The 24,397-nt window shown below is 45.1% G+C and overlaps 1 protein-coding gene across 1 annotated transcript; it reads right to left on the reverse strand.

Annotated features, from left to right (window-relative positions):
• Positions 1-22,385: 22,385 nt before the first annotated feature.
• On the reverse strand, positions 22,386-23,969 carry LOC132882542 (uncharacterized). Its single transcript, XM_060915641.1, has 5 exons — positions 23,933-23,969; positions 23,432-23,818; positions 23,140-23,313; positions 22,880-22,923; positions 22,386-22,579 (listed from the first exon to the last, which is right to left on the reverse strand). The coding sequence occupies exons 1-5, from the start codon at positions 23,967-23,969 to the stop codon at positions 22,487-22,489; spliced, it is 735 nt and encodes a 244-aa protein (XP_060771624.1). The 3' UTR covers positions 22,386-22,486.
• Between the last annotated feature and the right edge of the window lie 428 nt (positions 23,970-24,397).

Consider the following 24,397-nt stretch of genomic DNA (forward strand, 5'->3'; position numbering starts at 1 on the left):
CTTTTGCTGTTTTCACAGTTAGTGTAGCTTCTCCATTGTTGTTTTGCTGAGGTGTTGGTGCTGCCAATCAAGATGGTGCTCAGCACATGTGTAGAGGCAAAAAGCCACAAGAATTCCGATCTGACCGTTGTCATTCATGTTGCATGGCCACACATCAGATATGTATCTGATTGAGGACCACATATGAAAGTGACTCAAATCTGATTTGAAAAGATTGGAGTTCTGTGTCCACACAGCCCTGAAAACATCAGATCTGGGTCACATTAAGGCAAAAAAAAAAAAATCAGATTTGAATCACTTCAGCCTGGTAATGTGAATGGAGCCTAAGTGGCCGGTCACTCCATCATCAACGAAGGCAAGTGAATGCATGAGATTGGGGGCAACAGCAGTTACCAAAACATTCTGTGCACATAAACCCTCCTTATCTGCCCCTTTACCTCAGAGAAAAACTATTAACAAACAGCTTCACTAAACACTTATGTTTTCTAGAATTAAAGACTGAGGGCATACTCACATGAAGCATGATAGCTTTTACTGCTCCTGAGAGTGATTTCCTGGTTCCCTGCTCCCCTGCTGGCCTGCGCTCACACTGCACTTTATGTTCCAGTCCCAAATGCAGTTAATATGTAATCTCAGTGCAGCTTCACTCAATGATTACAATTTGCATTCATAAGCAAGGGGAGAACCAGATCTGTTAGCAACCTAAATATTCACCAATGAAATGAAAAGTACACAATATAGCCTTCAAGTTTCATGCGGTTAGCGATCACACTGTGTACGAGACTGACTGAACCACATCTGAACACAGCTCTTGTAAGCAGGCCAAGTACTGTACTGTATGGTAATAATTGGCTAACTCCAAAAAGGCATGTACATGGTGCTTGGTGGTGGGCTGGGAGCAGTACTGCATGGCCTCTATGTTCTTGGCCTGGGGCTTCAGCAGGCCTTGGCTGATGCAGTAGCCTAGGTAGTGTGTCTCGGTCCAGCCCCAGATAGCATGTCTGGGGTTGCTGATTAAACCAGCCTTTCACAGCTCCCCCAGGATGGATTTGAGGTGGTGCAGGTGATCAGCCCAGATGGACAAATGGATGATGACATCGTCCAGATATGCAGTGGCAAAGTCCCGGCGGGAGCGAAGGATGATGTCCATAAGCCTTTGGAATGTGGCTGGTACTCAATGGAAGCCAAAGGGAGGAACCTGGTACTGTCAGTGGTCTGACACAGTGGTGAAAACTGTTTTGGGGTGGGTCTAGTGCATCAGGGCCACTTGCCAGTTGCATTTGGTCAGGTCCAGTTTTGATAGGAAGCAGGCCCTCCCCAGTCTGTCATCCAGGTCATCCACTCTGGGCAGGGGCTAGCTGTTGAAGACTGAGATGGAGCTGAGTTCCTGAAGTCATTGCAGAGTCTCAGACTTCCATCAGTCTTGGCAACTGCCATGATGGACTTTGGGCAGGGGCTGATAGATTCCTTGATGATGCTGGCCCAGAGCATTCACGCCACTTCCCCTCTGGATCACATGACGATGGGCCACTGGGATGTGATAGGGGCATTGCCAGATCACAACCCCAGAGGGCTCTTGATGTCATGTTGGATCAGTTGGGTCCACCCTGGTTCTGTTGCAAAGACGTCCTGGACCTGGTCAAGCAATTCTCCCATCTCTTAATGCTGAGGGCTGGAGAGGTCTTTTCCCAGGTGGACCAGAATACACCCAGACAGGTCTGTGGAGGAGAGAATGTGGGGCTGAGAGCAGTGGTATTGGCTTAATCCATTGTTTTATTTTAATGTTTAGCAGTTTAATGTGAAAACCGTGGGCACCATTGCACTTACCTGGCTCTTGTAGGCGATATTTCACTGGCACCATGTTCTCAACTACTGTGAATGGGTCCTGATAGCATGCCAAGAACTTGCAGTTAGTGCTGGGGACCAGGAGGAGGACATGGTCACCAACTTGGAACTCCCTGGGCTGGGCCACCCATTTGAAGAAATGACTTTACTTGGCCTGGGTGGAGAGCAGGTGCTGGTGCATGATAGGGGTCATCTTTTCCATGTGTTCCTGCATCTCCCATACTCCATTGTGGTCAAGAAAAGGGATGGCTGCTCTTCCAATGCCTTCATGGCGATGTGCAGGAGACCCCAGGGCCTTCTCTTGAACAGTAGCTCAATGGGTGTGAAACCCATTGATGACTGTGGAGCCTCCCAGACCATGAACAGGATTTATGGGAGAAGGAGGTCCCGGTGTTGGCTGCCCGTAACCCACAACGCATGTCAGCATCCTCCTCAGGGTCTGGTTGAATTTCACAACCAGCCCGTCCACTGGGGGTGGTACACAGAGGTGTGGTGCTGTCTCACATGCAACAACTGGCACACATCGGCCATGAGTTTTGAGATGAAGGGCATACCTTTGTCAGTGAGGAGGTCTTTGAGGATCCCCACATGGGAGAACAGCAGAACCAATTCCCTGGCAATCTTTTTGGAAGTCACCTTCCTGAGGGGAACTGCCATGAAGAAGTGGGTGGCATAGCAGGGCAGTACACTGCCAAAAGGGGGCAGTATTGACAGAAGTTCTTGACTTTGGCATTCATGCCTGGCCAAAGGAAATGAACCTTGATTGTTTTCCAGGGTATTCTGTCCCACCAGGTGGCAGTGGCATTTGCAGTGTGCAACTCACCTTCTGCAGTGTGAGCCTTAGTGTCCTTGTGCTCCCCATCCAGGCACACATCTCGCAGTGGCAGGGTGTGGTCCACTGGCCTCCATGGTGTGCATGGTCATGTCATCCTCTGGATGATGGGCAGCTCCTGTGGGAACCCAGACCAGTCTCACCCTAGGAAGAGCAGGACATGGATGTCAGAAACCACACCAATAATCAATTTCCACTTCCCTCTTCTTGTCTCCAGTCTTGTTGTGAGCAGTGGCTACCTTTCATGCATTCCCATGCATGCAGGTAACCTTGACAGTAGTGTGATTACCCATAGCCACAGGCAGGATTGAGGGCCAAATCAGGGTGATGGTAGTGCCAGAGATGAGGAGAGCCTCCACTGGTTAGCCCTCCATTTGTACAGGGGCACTCAGGACATGGAGGCTGGTGAGGGAGTGGACAATGCAGCCAGCTATCCATGGTTTCCGGGCTGGAGCAGAGGGGGGCTGCTCGGGTATGGTGGGCATGGGCTCATCAAGGGGCTCAAGAGAGCAAGTGGGGTGAGGCAGATGCCTTTGGGGCCTGGTGTTGGGCCAGGAGGTGGGAGTAGGTGCTGCTGCCATCCCCAGCCTCATTTTCACAGTCTCTTGTTTACTCTGGTCCAGGGTCACCAGAGCACACTCCAGGGAATCTGCCAGCTCAGCAGGGGTCTGGGGAGCCCTCATCCCAATAGCCATGCACTCTTCAGGGGTAAGGACACTCCATAGTGACCTGCTCTACAACCTGGACTGTTTGTTGCTGCAATGCTCCTGTTGTCTTTGAATGCACTGTAGAAATAAAGTGACTTGACTTGACTTGATGAGCATTGCTCATTGCTGCAGCCAGTGCTTGGAAGTCCTCACAAGTTCATCCATCTGGCTGTGGGGGTTAACACCAGCCCGAGATTCCCAGTGGTGGAATTCTGTTGTGGCCTGGCAGGAGAAGAACCTGCAACGTCCCAAGATCTGCTCCTTCAGAATGGGGTAATCCTCTGCTGAGGCCAGGGGGTGGCTGAAGTAGGCCAGTTGGGCTTCTCCCATGAGGAGCCAGAGCCCTAGCCCATTGTTCTTCTGGCCAGCTCTCCCTGTATGACATCTGCTCAAAAGTGTACAGGTAAGCTTCTACATTGTCCACCAAGGTGAGTTTGTGGAGCAGATGGAGAGCCTCCTGGCAGGCATCCAGGAGGTGGACTGGGAGGGGAATGGCTCTGGCCTGCTCCTGCAGCAGCTACTGGGTGGCAATTTGGAGACCTTTCGCAAGTTCCTATGTCACCTGTTGTTGTTGTTGTTGTTGTTGGAGACTGGTCTTCAGGAGGTGCTGCAGGAGTGGTTCCATGCAGAGGGTGGGTGGAGGTGTTATGCTCATATCCACATTCTCCATCAGTGTGACACTCATGCTGCAAGGTGGGGTGAGCCCGGACACAAAATCCAGATCCTCAGTGCAAAACATAATGTTTTTAATGAGGAATTCAGGATGAGTATGTGTAATTATAGTGCAGCATAGGTGCAGTGCAGTACATGCGGGGGCATTCACTGGCAAAGCACACAGGAAGCTTGAGTTAATCAATTTCATCTTCTACATCAGCAAAGTTGCCTGCCTAGGGAGAAAGAGGGGGGGGGGGGGGGAGGAAGAGACTGTGAGCCAGACAGCAAATTCTGTATTGACTAACCTCTGATAGCCTCCCTTGGATGCTTGAGGAAGGTGAATTAAGGCACTGATTATGCCACTCTAGGCATGTGCGATCAGCGGGACCTACCCCATGGCCACACTGCTTTTTGGCTGTCCAAAATAATGGTGCTGAAGTGCCAATATTTCTTCAGCACCGTAGGAGTGGTTGAGCGAGGAGGGGTGTGCTGCTTTGGCGGTAGTTTTTCCGAGACAGTGTAACACTATGCAATCAGAAAACTTACTCCTAGCTGCTTACTCCATACTGTCCTATTACATGTACAACTGTCATGTCAGAATTAAATAGGAGGAAGTTACTGAGCATCCAGCGTATAATATCCTTGAGACATTCCTCCATTTTATTCATCTGGTGTCTCCCATTTGACTTTGAAGGTCATCTTCATCTGCATAAGCATGTTTACGACAGAAATCAAATACAGTGATGAAAGCAAGTGTCTAAGTACCTTTAATGGTGTTTGTGCAGAGGCAGTACACACAGATGGAGGAGAGGAGTGAGGAGAGGAGAACACACACAGCACACACACTCAACATCAGCTTCCAGCTAACACTCCACTCTGATACACACAGCTCACACATGCTGGGACAGGATTCTGCTGAGGAACACACACAGACAAACACAAACACAGACTGGAGCAGCAGATGCAGCATAAGTTCATACATTTTATTTTCTCAAATGATCTTAAACCTCTTAGATTTAACAAGAAAAAAAAGATTTGATAAACAAGTAGTATCAGACAACCTTACCAAGTAGAGAGAGTCAAGTGCATCTGTTTCTATTGTGATACACATTAAAGGATAACAGGACACCATGGCCATTATCTGAAAAACATTTTTCAAGCAGAGTGCAGTAGTACAGGCCCAGATCTGATTATGTGACGTTCTTAATCAGGAGATTGTGTGTGTTGGTGGAGCCGTTAAACACAGCTGAGTAACGTGGAAAAGCAAAACGCATCAAATTTTCAGTCGACGTCATGAGCGGAGGTTGATTCTCATGAGCAGTTTCTAAACCACACTGTATAAAATCCACTTTTCCAAACACAGTCGTAGTTGAGAGTGATGTCATCTCCTCGTCTGACTTTCATCTCCACTTCTGCTCCAGAGATCCTCTTCTGACTGGAGAACACAACACATGCAACACAACATCACACTTTACAGTACACTGAGGAGGGAGTACAAACTTCTGCACAACCTCACAGCAAGTTTTAATTCTTTAGAAAGTGTGTAAAAGTTCACTGTGACTTACACATGAAAGCGATGAGAGTGACTCTTGATGTCTCCATCTCAGACACTGGTGCTGAGCGGCTCGTGCTGCTGAAGCTCTTTCATGCGGTTGTGTGTTCTTTAATCTGATTGGTCCACGTCAGTGGAACGTTTCTCTCTCGCTCTCTAACAGCTCATTGGTTGCAGTTAAACTGTGATGTTTACTATTTTAAAATGAAGAGACTAATGTAGATAGAATCTTTCACGCGATTGGTGAAAGCCAATGGAACATTTTTTTATCACCTTGGGGGTCGTGAACGCAGGTTTGTAGCTAAGAAACACTTTTTCCATTCAAAACAAAAAGCCACTACAGCAGTGAGCTTCAGATTTATAACATTTAATACCAGATATTTATTTCCCCTCACAGTGGGCTTATATATATGTTACTTATCTTCGATCTAATTCATCATCAATGAAATATCAGAGTCACAGGAGAGATCAGTAATACATACACTCATATGATGTGGAATTACAAGGTGATTTTTCATACCTAGTTTTGTCCTAAGTGACTGAGGATTTAACCTGCAGGGTGTAAAGCAGATCTGAGACCAGTGACTGATGGAGGTCAGAGTGTCGCCTGAGGTGCAGGGCCTCACTGTGGGTTTCCTGTTTCAGCCAGAGTGAAGTTGCTCGCTCATCCGTGTACATCTGCTCAGTTTATATTATTATTATTGTTATTGTTTTTATTATTTATAACTGGATCATGTCTGGTTCTCCTGTCAGAGTCAGTGCAGGACAGCATATGATCTACTTTAACTTATTCAGTCTAAAAGAGGGTTTTTATGGATAGACAAAGCTGATGACAGAAAATTGGTGAACACACACACACAGACACACACACACACACACACACACAGGCTTTAAGAGCGGAGGACAGAAGCATTGTTTTATTTATCTGATATGTTCATGAGCTGCAGGTCACTACAATGTTTTACAGCATATAGCTGGAGGATGGAGGACCTGCAGTCTTGTCTCAAATTAGTGGATCATGCCTGTATTCATCAAATGGCATCATGTGGTTAAACAAAGAAACATGTAGGATGGCTTCAAACATCTACAGCTGACAGGTGACAATTGTGGCATGCTTAAAGAAAAGGCCAACACGTAGAGCTAAAGAAGATGACAGATAGATCAATAAGAACTGGACCACAGAGAAATGGAAGAAGGAGGCATGGTCTAATGATCCTTGGGGGAAGCCATGGCCTAATGGTTAGAGAAGCAGTTTTGGGACCATAAGGTTGCCAGTTTGATTCCCTGGACTGCCAGGAATGGCTGAAGTGCCCTTGAGCAAGGCATCTAACCCCCAACTGCTCCCCAGGCTGCTCTGGGCATGTTGTATGCTCTGGATAAGAGTGTGTACTGCGTGCTGTTAATGTAATGTTTTCTTTTACATTTTGTGGAAGGTCAGGTGCATGTGTGTCTTTTACCTGAAGAAGAGATGGCACCAGGATGCACTCTGGGAAGAAGGCAAGCTGGCAGAGGCAATGTGATGCTCTGGACAATGTTCTGCTGGGAAACTTTGGGTCCAGGCTTTCATCTGGATGTTACATTGTCTTTTTAATTTGATTAAATTTTATTGAACACAATTTTTTCACGATACCAGAAATTTTAAGTGAATCGATCCAGAGTGTGTTTCAACTGATCCAAACTCAGTGTCTCTGTTCTTAATGGCCTTGATCATTTAACACCTAGAATGTAAAGCTGATGTTAGATCAGTAACTAAAGATGCACAGGGAGTGGCTTTAGCTGCCAGGGCCTGAGAGAATGTAGCTTAGATTTCCTGTGTGCATGTAAAGAGGACTGTGTGTGTGTGTGTGTGTGTGTGTGTGTGTGTGTGTGTGTGTGTGTGTGTGTGTGTGCGCGTGTGTGTGTGTGGGCGTGCACGCGTGTGTGTGTGCGTGTCCATGTGTGTGTGCATGTTCTGAGCTGCAGGGCCTCGCTGTGGATTTCTGGTCTTGTTGTTCACACACAGAGGAGAGAAACACTGCTTTAATAATCTGATATGTTCACTAACTATTTTAAAAAGACATGTCGTGTGTGTATGTGATATGAGTGTTTGTACACATTTCAGGAGTGTGTGTGTGTGTGTGCTTGAGATTCAGAAATGTATTTATTTCAGTGATTTTACTCTCAAGTTGAGAAATTGGCCATGAGGCAGGTAAGTGTTTCATCCTGGCCCAGATGCCCAGCCATGGGTTTCTGATGAGTTGCATGGAACAGAAGTTCCTTACAGGGGCGGCACGGTGGTGTAGTGATTAGCGCTGTTGCCTCACAGCAAGAAGGTCCTGGGTTCGAGCCCCGGGGCCGGTGAGGGCCTTTCTGTGCGGAGTTTGCATGTTCTCCCCGTGTCCGCGTGGGTTTCCTCCGGGTGCTCCGGTTTCCCCCACAGTCCAAAGACATGCAGGTTAGGTTAACTGGTGACTCTAAATTGACCGTAGGTGTGAATGTGAGTGTGAATGGTTGTCTGTGTCTATGTGTCAGCCCTGCGATGACCTGGCGACTTGTCCAGGGTGTACCCCGCCTTTCGCCCGTGGTCAGCTGGGATGGGCTCCGGCTTGCCTGCGACCCTGTAGAAGGATAAAGCGGCTAGAGATAATGAGATGAGATGAGATGAGATGAGATGAGATGAGAAGTTCCTTACAGCTCTTTGATACCTACATTTGGATCATCTCTTCTTTAATTTGAGAGTCCTGTGTCTCATGATATAACCTATCCCTAATAATAAAAAAAAATATGGAAGGGTGAGCACAAAATTCGGCTGGATTTGCTGTCTGTCAATTATTCCCACTTGATTGAACACCTACCTCAGGTTTTTGTCTCATGACTGCTCCAAGGGGAACTCCCGAGGGGAATCCCTGTGTGGCAGTGGGGGTGTGGTCAAGCATCAGTTTAAGAATGGAGGGCAGAGTCAGGGAAGTTGTGTGGCAATGTGAGCACACCTGTTGTCAGCTGATGTTGTGTGTGTGTGTGTGTGTGTGTGTGTGTGTGTGTGTGTGTGTGTGTGTGTGTGTGTTTTAGTGATGACAGAGCATTGAAAATGAGGGGGAGAGTGAAGAGGTGGCTGTCTCGCAACCACAGCATGTGTGTGTGTATATGTGTATATATGTGCAAGTTGATGTTAAGCTGAAAAGCAAGAGTCAAAATAAATAAGACTGTGTGCAGTATCATTTTCCTGCCTGTCTGCACTTCAGTGTTCCATCCACCCTCAGGGAGATACTACACTGGTGCCGACATCCAGGACACTGAATGGAACTGCTCATGGAATCCTCCCCATTTAAAGACCTTGTCCATGCCCTTGCCGATGCCCAACCAATCCAACACCAAGCACTGATCGCCCTGTGCAAAGAACAGGAGCTGTGCTTTGAGGCCTTCTTGCAGGCTTGGCAGAAAGTTTGTCAGGCATTCTGGCACTTGCTCATGTTGGCGGGGCATCCATGGACCTCTCTGTCAGCACCCTCACAAAGATGGGGTCTCATGACAACCCAGAAACCCTGCTCATGCTCTTTGAGGAAGCTGTAGAGGCATGGGGGTGGCTGGTCGAGCAATGAGTGGCTCGTTTTCTGCCACTCCTCACTGGAGAAGCCCAGCTCACTGCCCAACAGCTGCCTGTTGACAGCCCGCTCAACTATGCTGACTTGAAGTGAGCTGTCTTGCAGCTTGTCGGCTGCACCCCAAAACAACATCATCAGTGTTTCCGCATGCTGACACTGGATGAAGTTGGCCGGCCATTTGCTTTCGACCCACTATTCCAGGATGTCTGCCACTGGTGTCTGAGGGCAGAAGACAGTGACGCCGAGGGGATCATCAATGCTGTGGTGTTGGAGCAGTTCATCACACAGCTGCCAGAAGGGATAGTGGAGTGGGTCCGTTGCCACTACCTGGTGTTGCTGGATTGTGTGATTGAGTTGGCAGAGGGCCATCTGGCAGTGATTCCAGTGACAGGCGGACATCCAGCCTCTTCTCTCTCTCTCTCCCTCCCTCCCTCCTTCAATTCCCCCTCTTCCCATCCCCACCCCATCCCTGCACCATGGAAAGGGGGGCTGACCCTCCCAGCCAGCTTGCTGAGCCTGTGGTGTTCCCTCCTTCCTCCCATTATGTGTCTGTGTCTTCTCCCACTCAGGTGAGTGATCCCGGCAATGCCAGTGCATAGGTGAAGCCTGGGCAGGTATCCTGGATCTGCGGGGAGTCTTGGCATTTCCATAACCAGTGACAAGTGCTGGAGGTGTGTGCCATGTTCTGGATCCCTGATGTGCCAGAGACCACCTTCGATTGGGCTGGAGCACATTGCATATTGGTGAGCATTGAAGGGGAAACATATCACGCATTGGTGGATTCCAGTTGTAATCAGACCTCAGTCCACCAAAGCCTGGTTCTAGGTGAGGCATTAGGGGGAGCACAACTGGTGAAGATTTTATGTACACATGAGGATGTTCATGAATATTCACTACTATCCATTCACATCATATTTTGGGGAACAATACATAGTGTACAAGTGATAGTTAGCCCGCGCCTCACCCACCCACTGATTCCGGGGACAGATTGGCCAGGGTTAAATGTTTTATGGAACGTGTAGTTGTGGGCTGATCCTGCAGTAGAGTGTCACATGGAGATCCCAGTGTGGCATTGTCTGGGAAAGCAGTTAGTGCGTCAGTGTGATATGGAGAAATGGGAGCAGCCAACCCATCTCTCTCTCAGGGATTCCCTTGAGGATTTCCTCTTTGCTCAAACACAAGAGAAGACTCTGCATCATTCTTTTGACTGAGAGTAGTCAATGGTCAGACCCTCCAGCCAAATGCAACACTCTCCTTCCTGTACATCACGATTATTAAAGATAGGTTATACTGAGTGATGCAGGACACTCATACCCGTGAGGAAATAACCCAGTTGTTAATCCCAAAGAACCCTTGGGAAATCTTATTCCATGTGGCTCAATTTAACCCTATGGACAGATACTTAGGTCAGGATAAGACACGAGCCCGAATAATGGCCCAGTTCTATTGGCCAGGGATTTCGGGGATGACCATAGGGGGTGTGTGGCATGCTGCGAATGCCAGTTGGTGAACCTGGTGGCCACTCCAAAAGGGTCCTTGTGCCCTCTTCTCCTATTCGAGATCCCCTTCGAAAGAATTGGTATGGATCTTGTCAGTCCATTGCATCAGTCGGCATGAGGATTTTGTTTTATTTGTCTCCTAATGGACTATGCGATGTGATGCCCAGAAGCAGCCCCACTGCATAACATTTGGCAATGTGACAGAGGTACTGTTTAAAATTATGTCCCAAGTCAGGACTCCCAAAGAAATCCTGACTGACCAAGGCACTACATTAAGGTCATGCACAGTTTGTGAACTTTGTGAGTTATTTTGGGTTAAATCTATCCACACCAGCATTTTTCACCCACAAACAGATGGCCTGGTCAAATGCTTCAACCAAACTCTTAAAAACTTGAATTCATAAGTTTGTAAATGAAAAGACATATTTGGGATAAATGGCTTGAGCCCCTGTTGTTCACCATTCCAGAGGTTCCATAAGGAAATCCACAGGGTTCTCCGCATTTGAATTATTATATGTGTGTAAGCCTAGCGGCATTTTGGGAAGAGGGAAAACAGAGGTTTTTCACCTTTGCTTAGAGAGTGGGAGGTTTTGCCAGTCTCCGCCCACCAATCATTTACACATCGCCACTGAACAGTCTCTGAGGACATGAATGTGAAGTTTGTACATTTACAGACTGCTGAATTCTGCCATCTCTGTGGTGCCTCTCTGGTCTGTTTGATAGGACACCGAAATCAGACAGACAATATATTGAAATGGGGATCAGCACCACGGACAGCGCCTGTTTCTAATTCTAATCTGAACACTGGCACTCATGAGCTTTATGAGTAATGCAGTGCCTAGTTACATTTATTACATTTATTAACCCAACAACATGGTGAGCCTCCTCATCTACATCCTTGGACTGATGTCTTTTGCAGTATTATTCTAATGTTGAAAATCATTACGTATGAAACGTGATTCTTGACTGTCACATTTCTCACAACGACTGAAGCTATGATTTCTCTTGGGCTGAAGATCGACAGGATTCCAAGCAATTTTTCAGACATCAGAAGTGGACATTGATGCTAGGTGTATAATTGCTTTAAAATCCAACAGCATATAACTCCAGTGTTGCAAATGAGTGCATCAGTACAATTTCACTCGAATTGACCGTGTCTCTTTTTACACCTTTATTACTTTCTGTGCAAGTCAGAGGAAATGTAATGGAACTCATTTTCTAACCACAATACACCATGTGAAATCACCTCCTGAAAATGGGAATAGCACAGAAATTGTTTCGATAGTAAACTTTTCCTTAATTCAGCCATTCTGCAATGGCCTGACCCCTGAGCCCTGACCCTAGAACAGGAGGGAACAGTGGACTGGTGCATTGTGGTGCTGAGGAACTTGCAGAAGTCCTGGGTTTTTGCAGAAGATGTGACCAAAGCACAGACCTCAATGTCTAAGCCATGCAATATTAATACATTTACTCAATCTACAAACTCGGGCGGCACAGTGGTGTAGTGATTAGCGCTGTCACCTCACAGCAAGAAGGTCCAGGTTCGAGCCTCGTGGCTGGCGAGGGCCTTTCTGTGTGGAGTTTGCATGTTCTCCCCGTGTCCGCGTGGGTTTCCTCCAGGTGCTCCGGTTTCCCCCACAGTCCAAAGACATGCAGGTTAGGTTAACTGGTGACTCTAAATTGACCATAGGTGTGAGTGTGAATAGTTGTCTGTGTCTATGTGTCAGCCCTGTGATGACCTGGCAACTTGTCCAGGGTGTACCCCACCTTTCGCCCATAGTCAGCTGGGATAGGCTCCAGCTTGCCTGCGACCCAGTAGAAGGATAAAGCAGCTGGAGATAATGAGATGAGATGAGAATCTACAAACTCAATGTTTTATGATTTTGGATTTGCCTGCTATCTTTGTTGTGGATGTTTTGACACTTGACCCAAATAGTTCCTTCGGAACTGTAGATCAATTGTGCAGTTCAATGCATTATTTTTGTGCAGTTGCAGAATGGGAATCATTATTTTCATAATTTATTATTTGCTTTCTTTTGGTACCAACACTCACATGGTGAAGAGCTGCACTCTGTGGATGATGTCATGTCAGATATCACACCACTAAACTCAGATAATTGTATATTATACTCCTGTGAAGTCTTTTTTTTTAATTATCAATAAGGTCTTCTGTCTCTTCTGCTGGTGATGACAACTCAAGCCACAAAATCTGAAACAGGAAGTGATGACAAAAACCAGATGAACCATGCAGATAACCAGTGTGCAGCTCTGAGCACAGAGAGCTTCCACAGATTGGTCGAAGCCCCAGAATCCACCGTTGTTAAAAGGATCAGTTATCAGTTCTTAACAGTTCTCTGGAGTGAATCTGAACTCTACAACTGTGTTCACACTTCACCAGTCAGACTGAACTCTCACACAAATGAGCCATGGCCTGAAAAACACACCTTCTGAAAGCAATCTCACCTTCTTCCTGTTTTTGAGTTTTGCCTGTTTTTTCTTTGTAAGTTCTAATTGTGATTCTCTGCACTTTTATGATCTTGCATTCATGATCTCATTCTTACAAAACTGAATGACAGGCAGCTGATTCTCTCTCTCTCTCTCTCTCTCTCTCTCTCTCTCTCTCTCTCTCTCTCTCTCTGACACAGGAATCTCAGTAAGAGGAGTTCAGGTCATTGCTGATCTCAGATCAGTTTAACATGGTCGTGGTTGAATCATCAGGCTCATTGACAACAGTGTAACTGACCCTAACTTAGATAATAACACACACACACACACACACACACACACACACACACACACACACACACACACACACACACACACACAAAGCTGCAGAATAAAACCGTAAGACATGACTGTGTTTGTTTCTCTTTCAAATTTTCAAATTCCAGATGTGTCTTTAGTATTTATTATAAATGTGATCACAAACACACAAACAAGTGCACATTATACAGCATTCATAAAGCAAACAAGTGACGTAAGTCAAAGTGGTGTGTGTGTGTGTTAATCTGATTTGACTGCAGGTTTCTGAAGCGTGTAAAAGACTTCAGTGTGACAACAGAATTCCCCCATTACACTCCTCTCACACTGATGTACCTGAGAGAGAGAGAGAGAGAGAGAGAGAGAGAGAGAGAGATTATAACAGCAGTTTAAAGACTAAATGAAGATGAGTGTCTGTGTATAAAATACCTGAAATTCCTTCTCAGTGAGCAGCTCTCCTCTCTTTTCACAGCCTGAGGAGAAAACAAAACAAAACAAAAATCTCCAACATTTAATCTCGTTTATGAAGTCACTCATGAGAGAAGAATCAGTTGATCATTCAGGATTGAGACCTGATGCATGTGTGGAAACTCTGATCTTTGATTCTCACTCGGGTGATGAAGGTCACTTTCACCTGCATCTGTATGTTGATGACAGAAATTATTGACAGTGCTGAGAGCGAGTGTGTGAGTACCTTTAGTGGTGTTTGTGCAGAGGCAGTACACACAGATGGAGGAGAGGAGTGAGGAGAGGAGAACACACACAGCAGACACACTCAACATCAGCTTCCAGCTAACACTCCACTCTGATACACACAGCTCACACACACTGGGAGAGGATTCTGCTGAGGAACACACAAACACACACCAAATTTTGAATCTAAAAATATCACCAGAACATTTTTCAGTTTAATTTGGATAATCTTAAAGATGCATCAATTTTACAAAACCTCAGTAAGACAAAAAATGTAAATAATTATTAGACAATCTTACTGAGTAGAGAGAGTCGAATGGATCTGTTTCCGTAATGATACACAGCACTCGGAACTATGATGCCATCTTTTAACTCTGAAACTATTTGCTCATGTATAGCGCAGTAGTACAGGCCCAGATCTGATTCTGTGACGTTCTTAATCAGGATATTGTGTGTGTTGGTGGAGCCGTTAAACACAGCTGAGTAACGTGGAAAAGCAAAACGCATCAAATTTTGACTCGACATCATGAGCGGAGGTTGATTCTGATGTGAGCAGTTTCTAAACCACACTGTATAAAGTCCTCTTTTCCAAACACAGTCGGAGTAGAGAGTGACGTCGTCTCCTCTTCTGACTCTCAGCTCCAATTCTGCTCCAGAGATCCTCTTCTGACTGGAGAACACAACACCTGCAACACAACATCACACTTTACAGTACACTGAGGAGGGAGTACAAACTTCTGCACAACCTCACAGCAAGTTTTAATTCTTTGGAAAGTGTGTAAAAGTTCAATGTGACTTACACATGAGAGTGATGAGAGCGACTCTTGATGCCTCCATCTCAGACACTGGTGCTGAGCGGCTTGTGCTGCTGAAGCTCTTTCATGCGGTTGTGTGTTCTTTAATCTGATTGGTCCACGTCAGTGGAACGTTTCTCTCTCGCTCTCTAACAACTCATTGGTTGCGGTTAAACTGTGATGTTTACTATTTTAAAATGAAGAGACTGATGTAGGTAGAATCTTTCATGCTATTGGTGAAAGCCACTGGAACATTTTTTATCACCTTGGTGGTCGTGAACGCAGGTTTGTGGCTAAGAAACACTTTTTCCATTCAAAACAAAAAGCCACTACTGCAGTGAGCTTCAGATTTATAACATTTAATACCAGATATTTATTTCCCCTCACAGTGGGCTTCTATAAATGTTACTTATCTTCAATCTAATTCATCATCAATTAAATATCAGAGTCACAGGACAGATCAGTAATACATACACTCATATGATGTGGAATTACAAGGTGATTTTTCATACCTAGTTCTGCCCGAAGTGACTGAGGATTTAACCTGCAGGGTGTAAAGCAGATCTGAGATCAGAGACTGATGGAGGTCAGAGTGTCGCCTGAGGTGCAGGGCCTCACTGTGGGTTTCCTGTTTCAGCCAGAGTGAAGTTGCTCATTCATCCATGCACATCTGTTCATTTTATATTATTATTATTATTATTATTATTATTATTATTATTATTATTATTAATAATAATAACTGGCTCATATCTGGTTCTCCTGTCAGAGTCAGTGCAGGACAGCATATGATCTACTTTAACTTATTCAGTCTAAAAGAGGGTTTTTATGGAAAGACAAAGCTGATGACAGAAAATTGGTGAACACACACACACACACACACACACACACACACACACACACACACACACACACACACACACAGGCTTTAATAGCGGAGGATAGAAGCATTGTTTTATTTATCTGATATGTTCATGAGCTGCAGGTCACTACAATGTTTTACAGCACATAGCTGTAGGAAGGAGGACCTGCAGTCTTGTCTCAGATTAGTAGATCATGCCTGTCTTCATCAAATGGCACCATGTGGTTCAACAAAGAAACATGCAGGATGGCTTCAAACATGCACAGCTGCATAGCTGACAATTGTAGCATGCTTAAAGAAAAGGCCAACATGTAGAGCCAAAGAAGATCACAGATAGATCAAAAAGAACTGGACCATAGAGCAATGGAAGAAGGAGGCATGGCGTCTCTGTACTTAATAGCTTTGATCATTTAACATCTACAATGTAAAGCTGATGTTCGATCAGTAACTAAAGATGTACAGGAAGTGGCTTTAACTGCCAGGGCCTGAGAGAATGTAGCTTAGATTTCCTGTGTGCATGTAAAGAGGAGTGTGTGTGTGTGTGTGTGTTTCTCAGAAACTCAAAGATGTTTTGGTTATGAAGAGACCCTCTAACCACAATGACTTTCCAATGTATGTGTATGTGTGTGTCCATGCATATGTGTGTGTGTGTGTTCATGCATGTGTCTGTAAGTGCGCGCGTGTGTGTGTGTGTGTGTGGGTGTGTGCGCGTGCGCGTGTGTGTGTGTGCGTGCGTGTGTTTCTCAGAAACTGAAAGATGTTTTGGTTCTTTATATTTATGAAGTGACCCTCGAACCACAAAGACTTTCCAATGTGTGTGTGTGTGTGTGTGTGTGTCCATGCATTTATGTTTATGTGTTCATGCATGCGTCTGTATGCGCGCGTGTTTGCGTGTGTGTGTGTCCTGAGCTGCAGGGCCTCGCTGTGGATTTCTGGTCTTGTTGTTCACACACAGAGGAGAGAAACACTGCTTTAATAATCTGATATGTTCACTAACTATTTTAATAAGACATAACGTGCGTGTATGTGACATGAGTGTTTGTGCACATTTCAGGAGTGTGTGTGTGTGTGTGTGTGTGTGTGCTTGAGATTCAGAAATATATTTATCTCTGTGATTTTACTCTCAAGTTGAGAAATGGGCCATGAGGCAGGTGAGTGTTTCATCCTGGCCCAGATGCCCAGCCATGGAATTCTGAGGAGTTGCATGGAACAGAAGTTCCCTGCAGCTCTTTGGTACCAACATTTGGATCATCTCTTCTTTAATTTGAGAATCCTGTGTCTCGTGATATAACCTATCCATAATAATAAAAAATATGGAAGGGTGAGTGCAAAATTCGGCTGGATTAGCTGTCTGTCACTTATTCCCACTTGATTGAACACCTGCTTCAGGTTCTTGTTTCATGACTGCTCCAAGGGGTACTCCCAAGGGGAATCCCTGTGTGGCAGTGGGGGTGTGGTCAAACATCAGTTTATGAATGATGGGCAGGGTCAGGGAAGTTGAGTGGCAACGTGAGCACACCTGTTGTCAATTGATGTTGTGTGTGTCTGTTTTTGTGATGACAGAGCAGTGAAAAGGAGGGTGAGAGCGAAGAGGTGGCTGTCTCCCAACCAGAGCATGTGTGTGTGTATATGTGTATTTACGTGCAAGTTGATGTTAAGCTGAAAAGCGAGAGTCAAAATAAAAAAAGACTGTGTTCTGAATCATTTTCCTGCCTGCTTGCACTTCAGTGTTCCAGCCACCCTCAGGGACATGCTACACTAGTGCCAACATCTGGGACACTGAAGGTAACCGCTCATGGAATCCTCCCCATTCAAGGACTTTGTCCATGCCCTTGCCGATGCCCAACCAAGCCAACACCAAGCACTGATCGCCCTGTGCAAAGAATAGGAGCTGTGCTTTGAGGCCATGTTGCAGGCTTGGCAGAAAGTTTTCAGGCTTTCCGGCACTTGCTCATGTTGGTGTGGTACACATGGACCTCTTGGTCAGCACCCTCACTAAGATGGGGCATCACAACGACCCAGAAGCCCTCCTCGTTATCTTTGAGGAAGCTGCAGAGGCACAGGAGGGCCGGTAGAGCAATGAGTGGCTTGTCTTCTGCCACTCCTCACTGGAGAAGCCCAGCTCACCGGCAAACAGCTGCCCATTGACAGGCAAACCCAACTATGCTGACTTGAAGTGAGCCATCTTGCAGCGTGTCAGCTGCAGCCCAGAACAACACCATCAGTGTTTCCACATGCTGACACTGGATGAAGTCGGCCGGCCATTTGCTTTCGACCCACTGTTCCAGGACGCCTGCCATTGGTGGCTGAGGGGAGAAGACTGTGACTTCGAGGAGATCATCAATGCAATGGTGGTGGAGCAGTTCATTACACAGCTGCCAGAAGGGACAGTGGAGTGGGTCCATTGCCACTACCTGGTTTTGCTGGATCATTTGAGTGAGTTGGCAGAGGACGATCTGGCAGTGATTCCAGTGGCAGGCGGACATCCTACCTCTTCTCTCTCTCTCTCTCTCTCTCTCTCTTTCCCTCCTTCACTTCCCCCTCTTCCCATCCCCACCCCATCCGTGCACCATGGAAAGGGTGGCTGACCCTCCCAGCCAGATTTCTGAGCCCGTGGTGTTCCCCCCTCCCTCACCTTATGTGTCTGTGTCTTCTCCCACTCAGGTGAGTGATCCCTGGATCACCAGTGCAGAGGTGAAGCCTGGGCAGGTATCCTGGATCTGCAGGGAGCCTTGGCATTTCCATAACCAATGATAAGTGATGGAGGTGGGTGCCATTTTCTGGATCCCTGATGTGCCAGAGAACCACCCTCCATTGGCCTGGAACACATTGCATATTGGTGAGCATTCAAGGGGAAACATATCATGCATTGGTGGATTGCAATTGTAATCAGTCCTCAGTCCACCAAAGCCTGGTTCTTGTTGAGGCATTGGGGGGAGCACAACTGGTGAAGGTTTTCTGTGCACATAAGGATGTTCATGAATATCCACGAGTGTCCATTCACATCATATTTTGGGGAACAATACATAGAGTACAGGTGGCAGTTAGCCTGTGCCTCACCCACCCACTGATTCAGGGGACAGTGTGGCCGGGGTTTAATGTTTAATGGAGCATGTAGTAGTGGGCTGATCCTGCAGTAGTGTGCCACATGGAGATCCCAGTGTGGCATTGTCTGGGAAAGCAGTCAGTGCGTCAGTGCGATATGGAGAAATGGGTGCAGCCCACCACAGTCTTTCTCTCTCAGGGATTTCCTTGAGGATTTCCTCTTTGCTCAAATACAAGAGAAGACTCTGCATCATTTTTTTGACTGAGAGTAATGGTCAGACCCTCCAGCCAAATGCAACACTCTCCTTCCTGTAATTCACGATTATTAAAGATAGGTTTTATTGAGTGATGCAGGACACTCAGACCCTTGAGGAAATAACCCAGTTGTTAATCCCAAAGAAATCTAGGGAACTAGTATTCCATGTGGCTCAATTTAACCCTATGGCCAGACACTTCGGTCAGGATAAGACACAAGCCTGAATAATGGCCCAATTCTATTGGCCAGGGATTTGGGGGATGTCCATAGGTGGTGTGTGGCATGCTGCAAATGCCAGTTGGTGATCCTGGTGGCCACTCCAAAAGGGTCCTTGTGCCCTCTTCTCCTTTTTGAGACCCCCTTCGATATAATTGGTATGAATCTTGTCAGGCCATTACATCGCTCGGCACAAGGATATTGTTTTATTTGTCTCCTCATGGACTGTGCGACATGATGCCCAGAAGCAGCCCTAGTGCGTAACATTTGGCAATGTGACAGAGGAACTGTTTAAAATTATCTCCCAATGTTAAGGGTGGCAAAGCTGTGGTGAGATAAGGATCCACAAGCAGAACACAGACAGAAATCCAATAAAAAAGGTGATTTAATCCAGGGAAAAAGGGCATGGCAAAAAGGTGATCAAATGGGACAAGAAGAAATGGCAAAATAGTCCAGGTAAAAAGAGACAAAAAACTTGACAACAACACAAGGCAGACAAGGACAAAAATGCTAGAGCAAAAAAAACATAAATAAGAAGAAAACCCAAAGTGCAAAAACCATAAACTAGAAAAATAGCTTGAGCAAAAACCATGAAATGCAATAAAGGCACAGAAATGGCTGGAATAGCAAAATGAGACATTCTGGCAAAGTCAGGGTCTGAGAACGGCCTTTATAAAGGCAGGGGTGAAAACCAGGAGGTGATTTGAAGGTGAGCTGGAATTCCCATCCCGGATCCTGATCTGCACTGGCATGCGAGATCCATAATCTGTGGAGTGGATATCCGGGGCAGAGCATGACACCCAAGTCAGGACTCCCAGATAAATCCTGACTGACCAAGGCACTACATTCATGTCATGCACACTTTGTGAACTTTGTGAGTTATTTGGGGTTAAATCTATCCACACCAGCTTTTATCACCCACAAACAGATGGCCTGGTCAAATGGTTTAACCAAACTCTGACAAACTTGAATTCATAAGTTTGTAAATGAAAACACATAATTGGGATAAGTGGCTTGAGCCCCTGTTGTTCACAGTTCCAGAGGTTCCGCAAGGAACTCCACAGAGTTCTCCACATTTGAATTATGATATGGGCGTCAGCCTTGCGGCATTTTGGGAAGAGGGAAAACAGAGCTTTTTTCACCTTTACTGAGAGAGTGGGAGGTTTTGCCAGTCTCCGCCGACCAATCATTTCCACATCACCACTGAACAGTCTCTGTGGACATGAATGTGAAGCTTGTGCTTTTACAGACTGCTGAATTCTGCAATCTCTGTGTTGCCTCTGTGGTCTGTTTGATAGCAAACTGAAATCAGACAAACAATATATTGAGATGGGGAGCAGCACCACGGACAGCGACTATTCCTTATTCTAATCTAAACACTGGCACTCATGAGCTTTATTATTACATTTATTACATTTATTAACCCAACAACATGGTGAGCCTCCTCATCTACATCCTTGGGCTGATGTCTTTTGCAGTATTATTCTAATGTTGAAAATCATTATATATTAAACGTGATTCTTGACTGTCACATTTCTCACAACAACTGAAGCTATGATTTCTATTGGTCTGAAGATGGAAAAGATTCCAAGCAAGTTTTCAGACATCAGAAGTGGACATTCATGCTAGGTGTATAATTGCTTTAAAATCCAACAGCATATAACTCCAGTGTTGCAAATGAGTGCATCAGTACAATTTCACTTGATTTGACTGTCTCTTTTTACACCTTTATTACTTTCTGTGCAATCAGAGGAAATGTAATGGACCTCATTTTCTAACCACCATACACCATGTGAAATCACCTCCTGAAAATAGGAATAGCACAGACTTTGTTTCGATAGTAAACTTTTCCTTAATTCAGCCATTCTGCAATGGCCTGACCCCTGAGCCCTGATCCTAGAGCAGGATGGAACAGTGGACCCGTGCATTGTGGTGCTGAGGAACTTGCAGAAGTCCTGGGTTCTTGCAGAAGATGTGACAAAAGCACAGACCTCAATGTGGTAAAATTTTTAAGCCATGCAATACTAATACATTTACTCAATCTACAAACTCAGTGTTTATAATTTTGGATTTGCCTGCTGTCTTTGTTGTGGATGTTTTGACACTTGACCCAAATAGTTCCATCTGAACTGTAGATCAATTGTGCAGTTCAATGCATTATTTTTGTGCAGTTGCAGAATGGGAATCATTATTTTCATAATTTATTATTTGCTTTCTTTTGGTACCAACACTCACATGGTGAAGAGCTGCACTCTGTGGATGATGTCATGTCAGATATCACACCACTAAACTCAGATAATTAGATATTATACTCCTGTGAAGTTTTTTTTTTAAATTTATCAATAAGGTCTTCTGTCTGTTCTGCTGGTGATGACAACTTAATCTGAAACAGGAAGGGATGACAAAAACCAGATGAACCACTCAGATAACCAGCATGCAGCTCTGAGCACAGAGAGCTTCCACAGTTCTGTCAAAACCCCAGAATCCACCGTTTTTAAAAGGATCAGTTATCAGTTCTTATCAGTTCTCTGGAGTGGATCTGAGTTCTACAACTGTGTTCACACTTCACTAGTCAGACTGAACTCTCACACAAACGACCCACAGCCTGAAAAGCACACCACGTCTGAAAGCAAACTCACCTTCTTCCTGTTTTTGAGTTTTGCCTGTATTTTCTTTGTAACGTCTAAATGTGATTCTCTGCACTTTGATCATCTTGCATTCATGATCTCATTATTACAAAACTGAATGGCAGGCAGCTGATTCTCTCTCTCTGTCTCTGACACAGGAAGTTCAGTAAGAGGAGTTCAGGTCACTGCTGATCTCAGATCAGTTTAACATGGTAGTGGTTGAATCATCAGACTTATTGACAACAGTGTAGCTGACCCTGAATTAGATAATAACACACACACACACACACACACACACACACACACACACACACACACACACACACACACTGCTGCAGAATAAAACCTAACATAAGACATGACTGTGTTTGTATCTTTTTCAAAAATTTCAAATTCCAGATTTGCCTTTAGTATTTATTACAAATGTGATCACAAACACACACTGATTATCTACAAACAAGTGCACATTATAAAGCATTCATAAAGCAAACAAGTGAACTAAGTCAGTTTGTGTGTGTGTGTGTGTGTGTGTGTGTGTGTGTGTGTGTGTGTGTGTGTGTGTGTGTTTAGTCTGATTTGACTGCAGGTTTCTGAAGTGTGTAAAAGACTTCAGTGTGACAATAGAATTCCCCCATAACACTCCTCTCACACTGATGTACCTGAGAGAGAGAGAGAGAGAGAGAGAGAGATTGATTATACCAGCAGGTTAACTGACCCCTTGAAAATGGTTCCTCCAGGAATGATGACGTTTCAGTTGTCAAGACAACGGAAAAACTAAAATACAAAAACAGAAAGATACGTCACAATGCTCTTGTGCACAAAACAAAATGCTCTTGTATTTTAGTTTTTCCATTGTCTTGACAACTGAAACGTCATCATTCCTGGAGGAACCATTTTCAAGGGGTCAGTCACCAAAGGGTTAAAGATGAAATGAAGATGAATGTCTGCATATGAAATACCTGAAAGTCCTTCTCAGTGAGCAGCTCTCCTCTCTTTTCACAGCCTGAAGAGAAAAAAAACCCAAAATCTCCATCATTTAATCTCGTTTATGAAGTCACTCATGAGAGAAGAAGCAGTTGATTGTTCAGGATTGAGACTCGATGCATGTGTGGAAACTGTGATCTTTGATTCTCACTCAGGTGATGAAGGTCACTTTCACCTGCATCTGTATGTTTATGACAGAAATCATTGACAGTGCTGAGAGCGAGTGTATGAGTACCTTTAGTGGTGTTTGTGCAGAGGCAGTACACACAGATGGAGGAGAGGAGTGAGGAGAGGAGAATACACACAGCACACACACTCAACATCAGCTTCCAGCTAACACTCCACTCTGATACACATGGGGTCGGGGTGTTTGGAGAAACAGTAACCCTGGGAGAGGTTTCTACAGAGTCTAAAAATGTCACCGCAACATTTTCAGTTTTGTTTGGATAATCTTAAAGATGTACTGTATCAATTTTACAAAACATCAGCAAAGACAAAATAATTAAATAATGATTAGACAATCTTACCGTGTAGAGAGAGTCGAGTGGATCTGTTTCCGTAATGGTACACAGCACTCTGAACTATGGGGCCATGTTTTGAATCTGAAACTCTTCTCTCATGTATAGCGCAGTAGTACAGGCCCAGATCTGATTCTGTGACATTCTTAATCAGGAGATTGTGTGTGTTAGTGGAGCCGTTAAACACAAATAAGTAACGTAGAGAAACATCACGCATCAAATTTTGAGTTGACATCATGAAACGAGGTTGATTCTGATGTGAGCAGTTTCTAAACCACACTGGATTAAATCCACTTTTCCAAACACAGTCGGAGTAGAGAGTGACGTCATCTCCTCGTCTGACTCGCTTCTCCACTTCTGCTCCAGAGATCCTCTTCTGACTTGGGAACACAACACCTGCAACACAACATCACACTTTACAGTACACTGAGGAGGGAGTACAAACTTCTGCACAACCTCACAGCAAGTTTTAATTCTTTAGAAAGTGTGGAAAAGTTCAATGTGACTTACACACGAGAGCGATGAGAGCGACTCTTGATGCCTCCATCTCAGACACTGGTGCTGAGCGGCTCGTGCTGCTGAAGCTCTTTCATGCGGTTGTGTGTTCTTTAATCTGATTGGTCCACGTCAGTGGAATGTTTCTCTCTCGCTCTCTAACAGCTCATTGGTTGCGGTTAAACTGTGATGTTTACTGTTTTAAAATGAAGAGACTGATGTAGGTAGAATCTTTCATGCTATTGGTGAAAGCCACTGGAACATTTTTTTATCACCTTGGTGGTCATGAACGCAGGTTTGTGGCGAAGAAACACTTTTTCCATTCAAAACAAAAAGCCACTGCAGCAGTGAGCTTCAGATTTATAACATTTAATACCAGATATTTATTTCCCCTCACAGTGGGCTTCTATAAATGTCACTTATCTTCGATCTAATTCATCATCAATAAAATATCAGAGGGACAGGAGAGATCAGTAATAC

The sequence above is a fragment of the Neoarius graeffei genome, chromosome 3 (genome assembly GCF_027579695.1).
Source record: "Neoarius graeffei isolate fNeoGra1 chromosome 3, fNeoGra1.pri, whole genome shotgun sequence".
In the NCBI taxonomy this organism is placed as follows: Eukaryota; Metazoa; Chordata; class Actinopteri; order Siluriformes; family Ariidae; genus Neoarius; species Neoarius graeffei.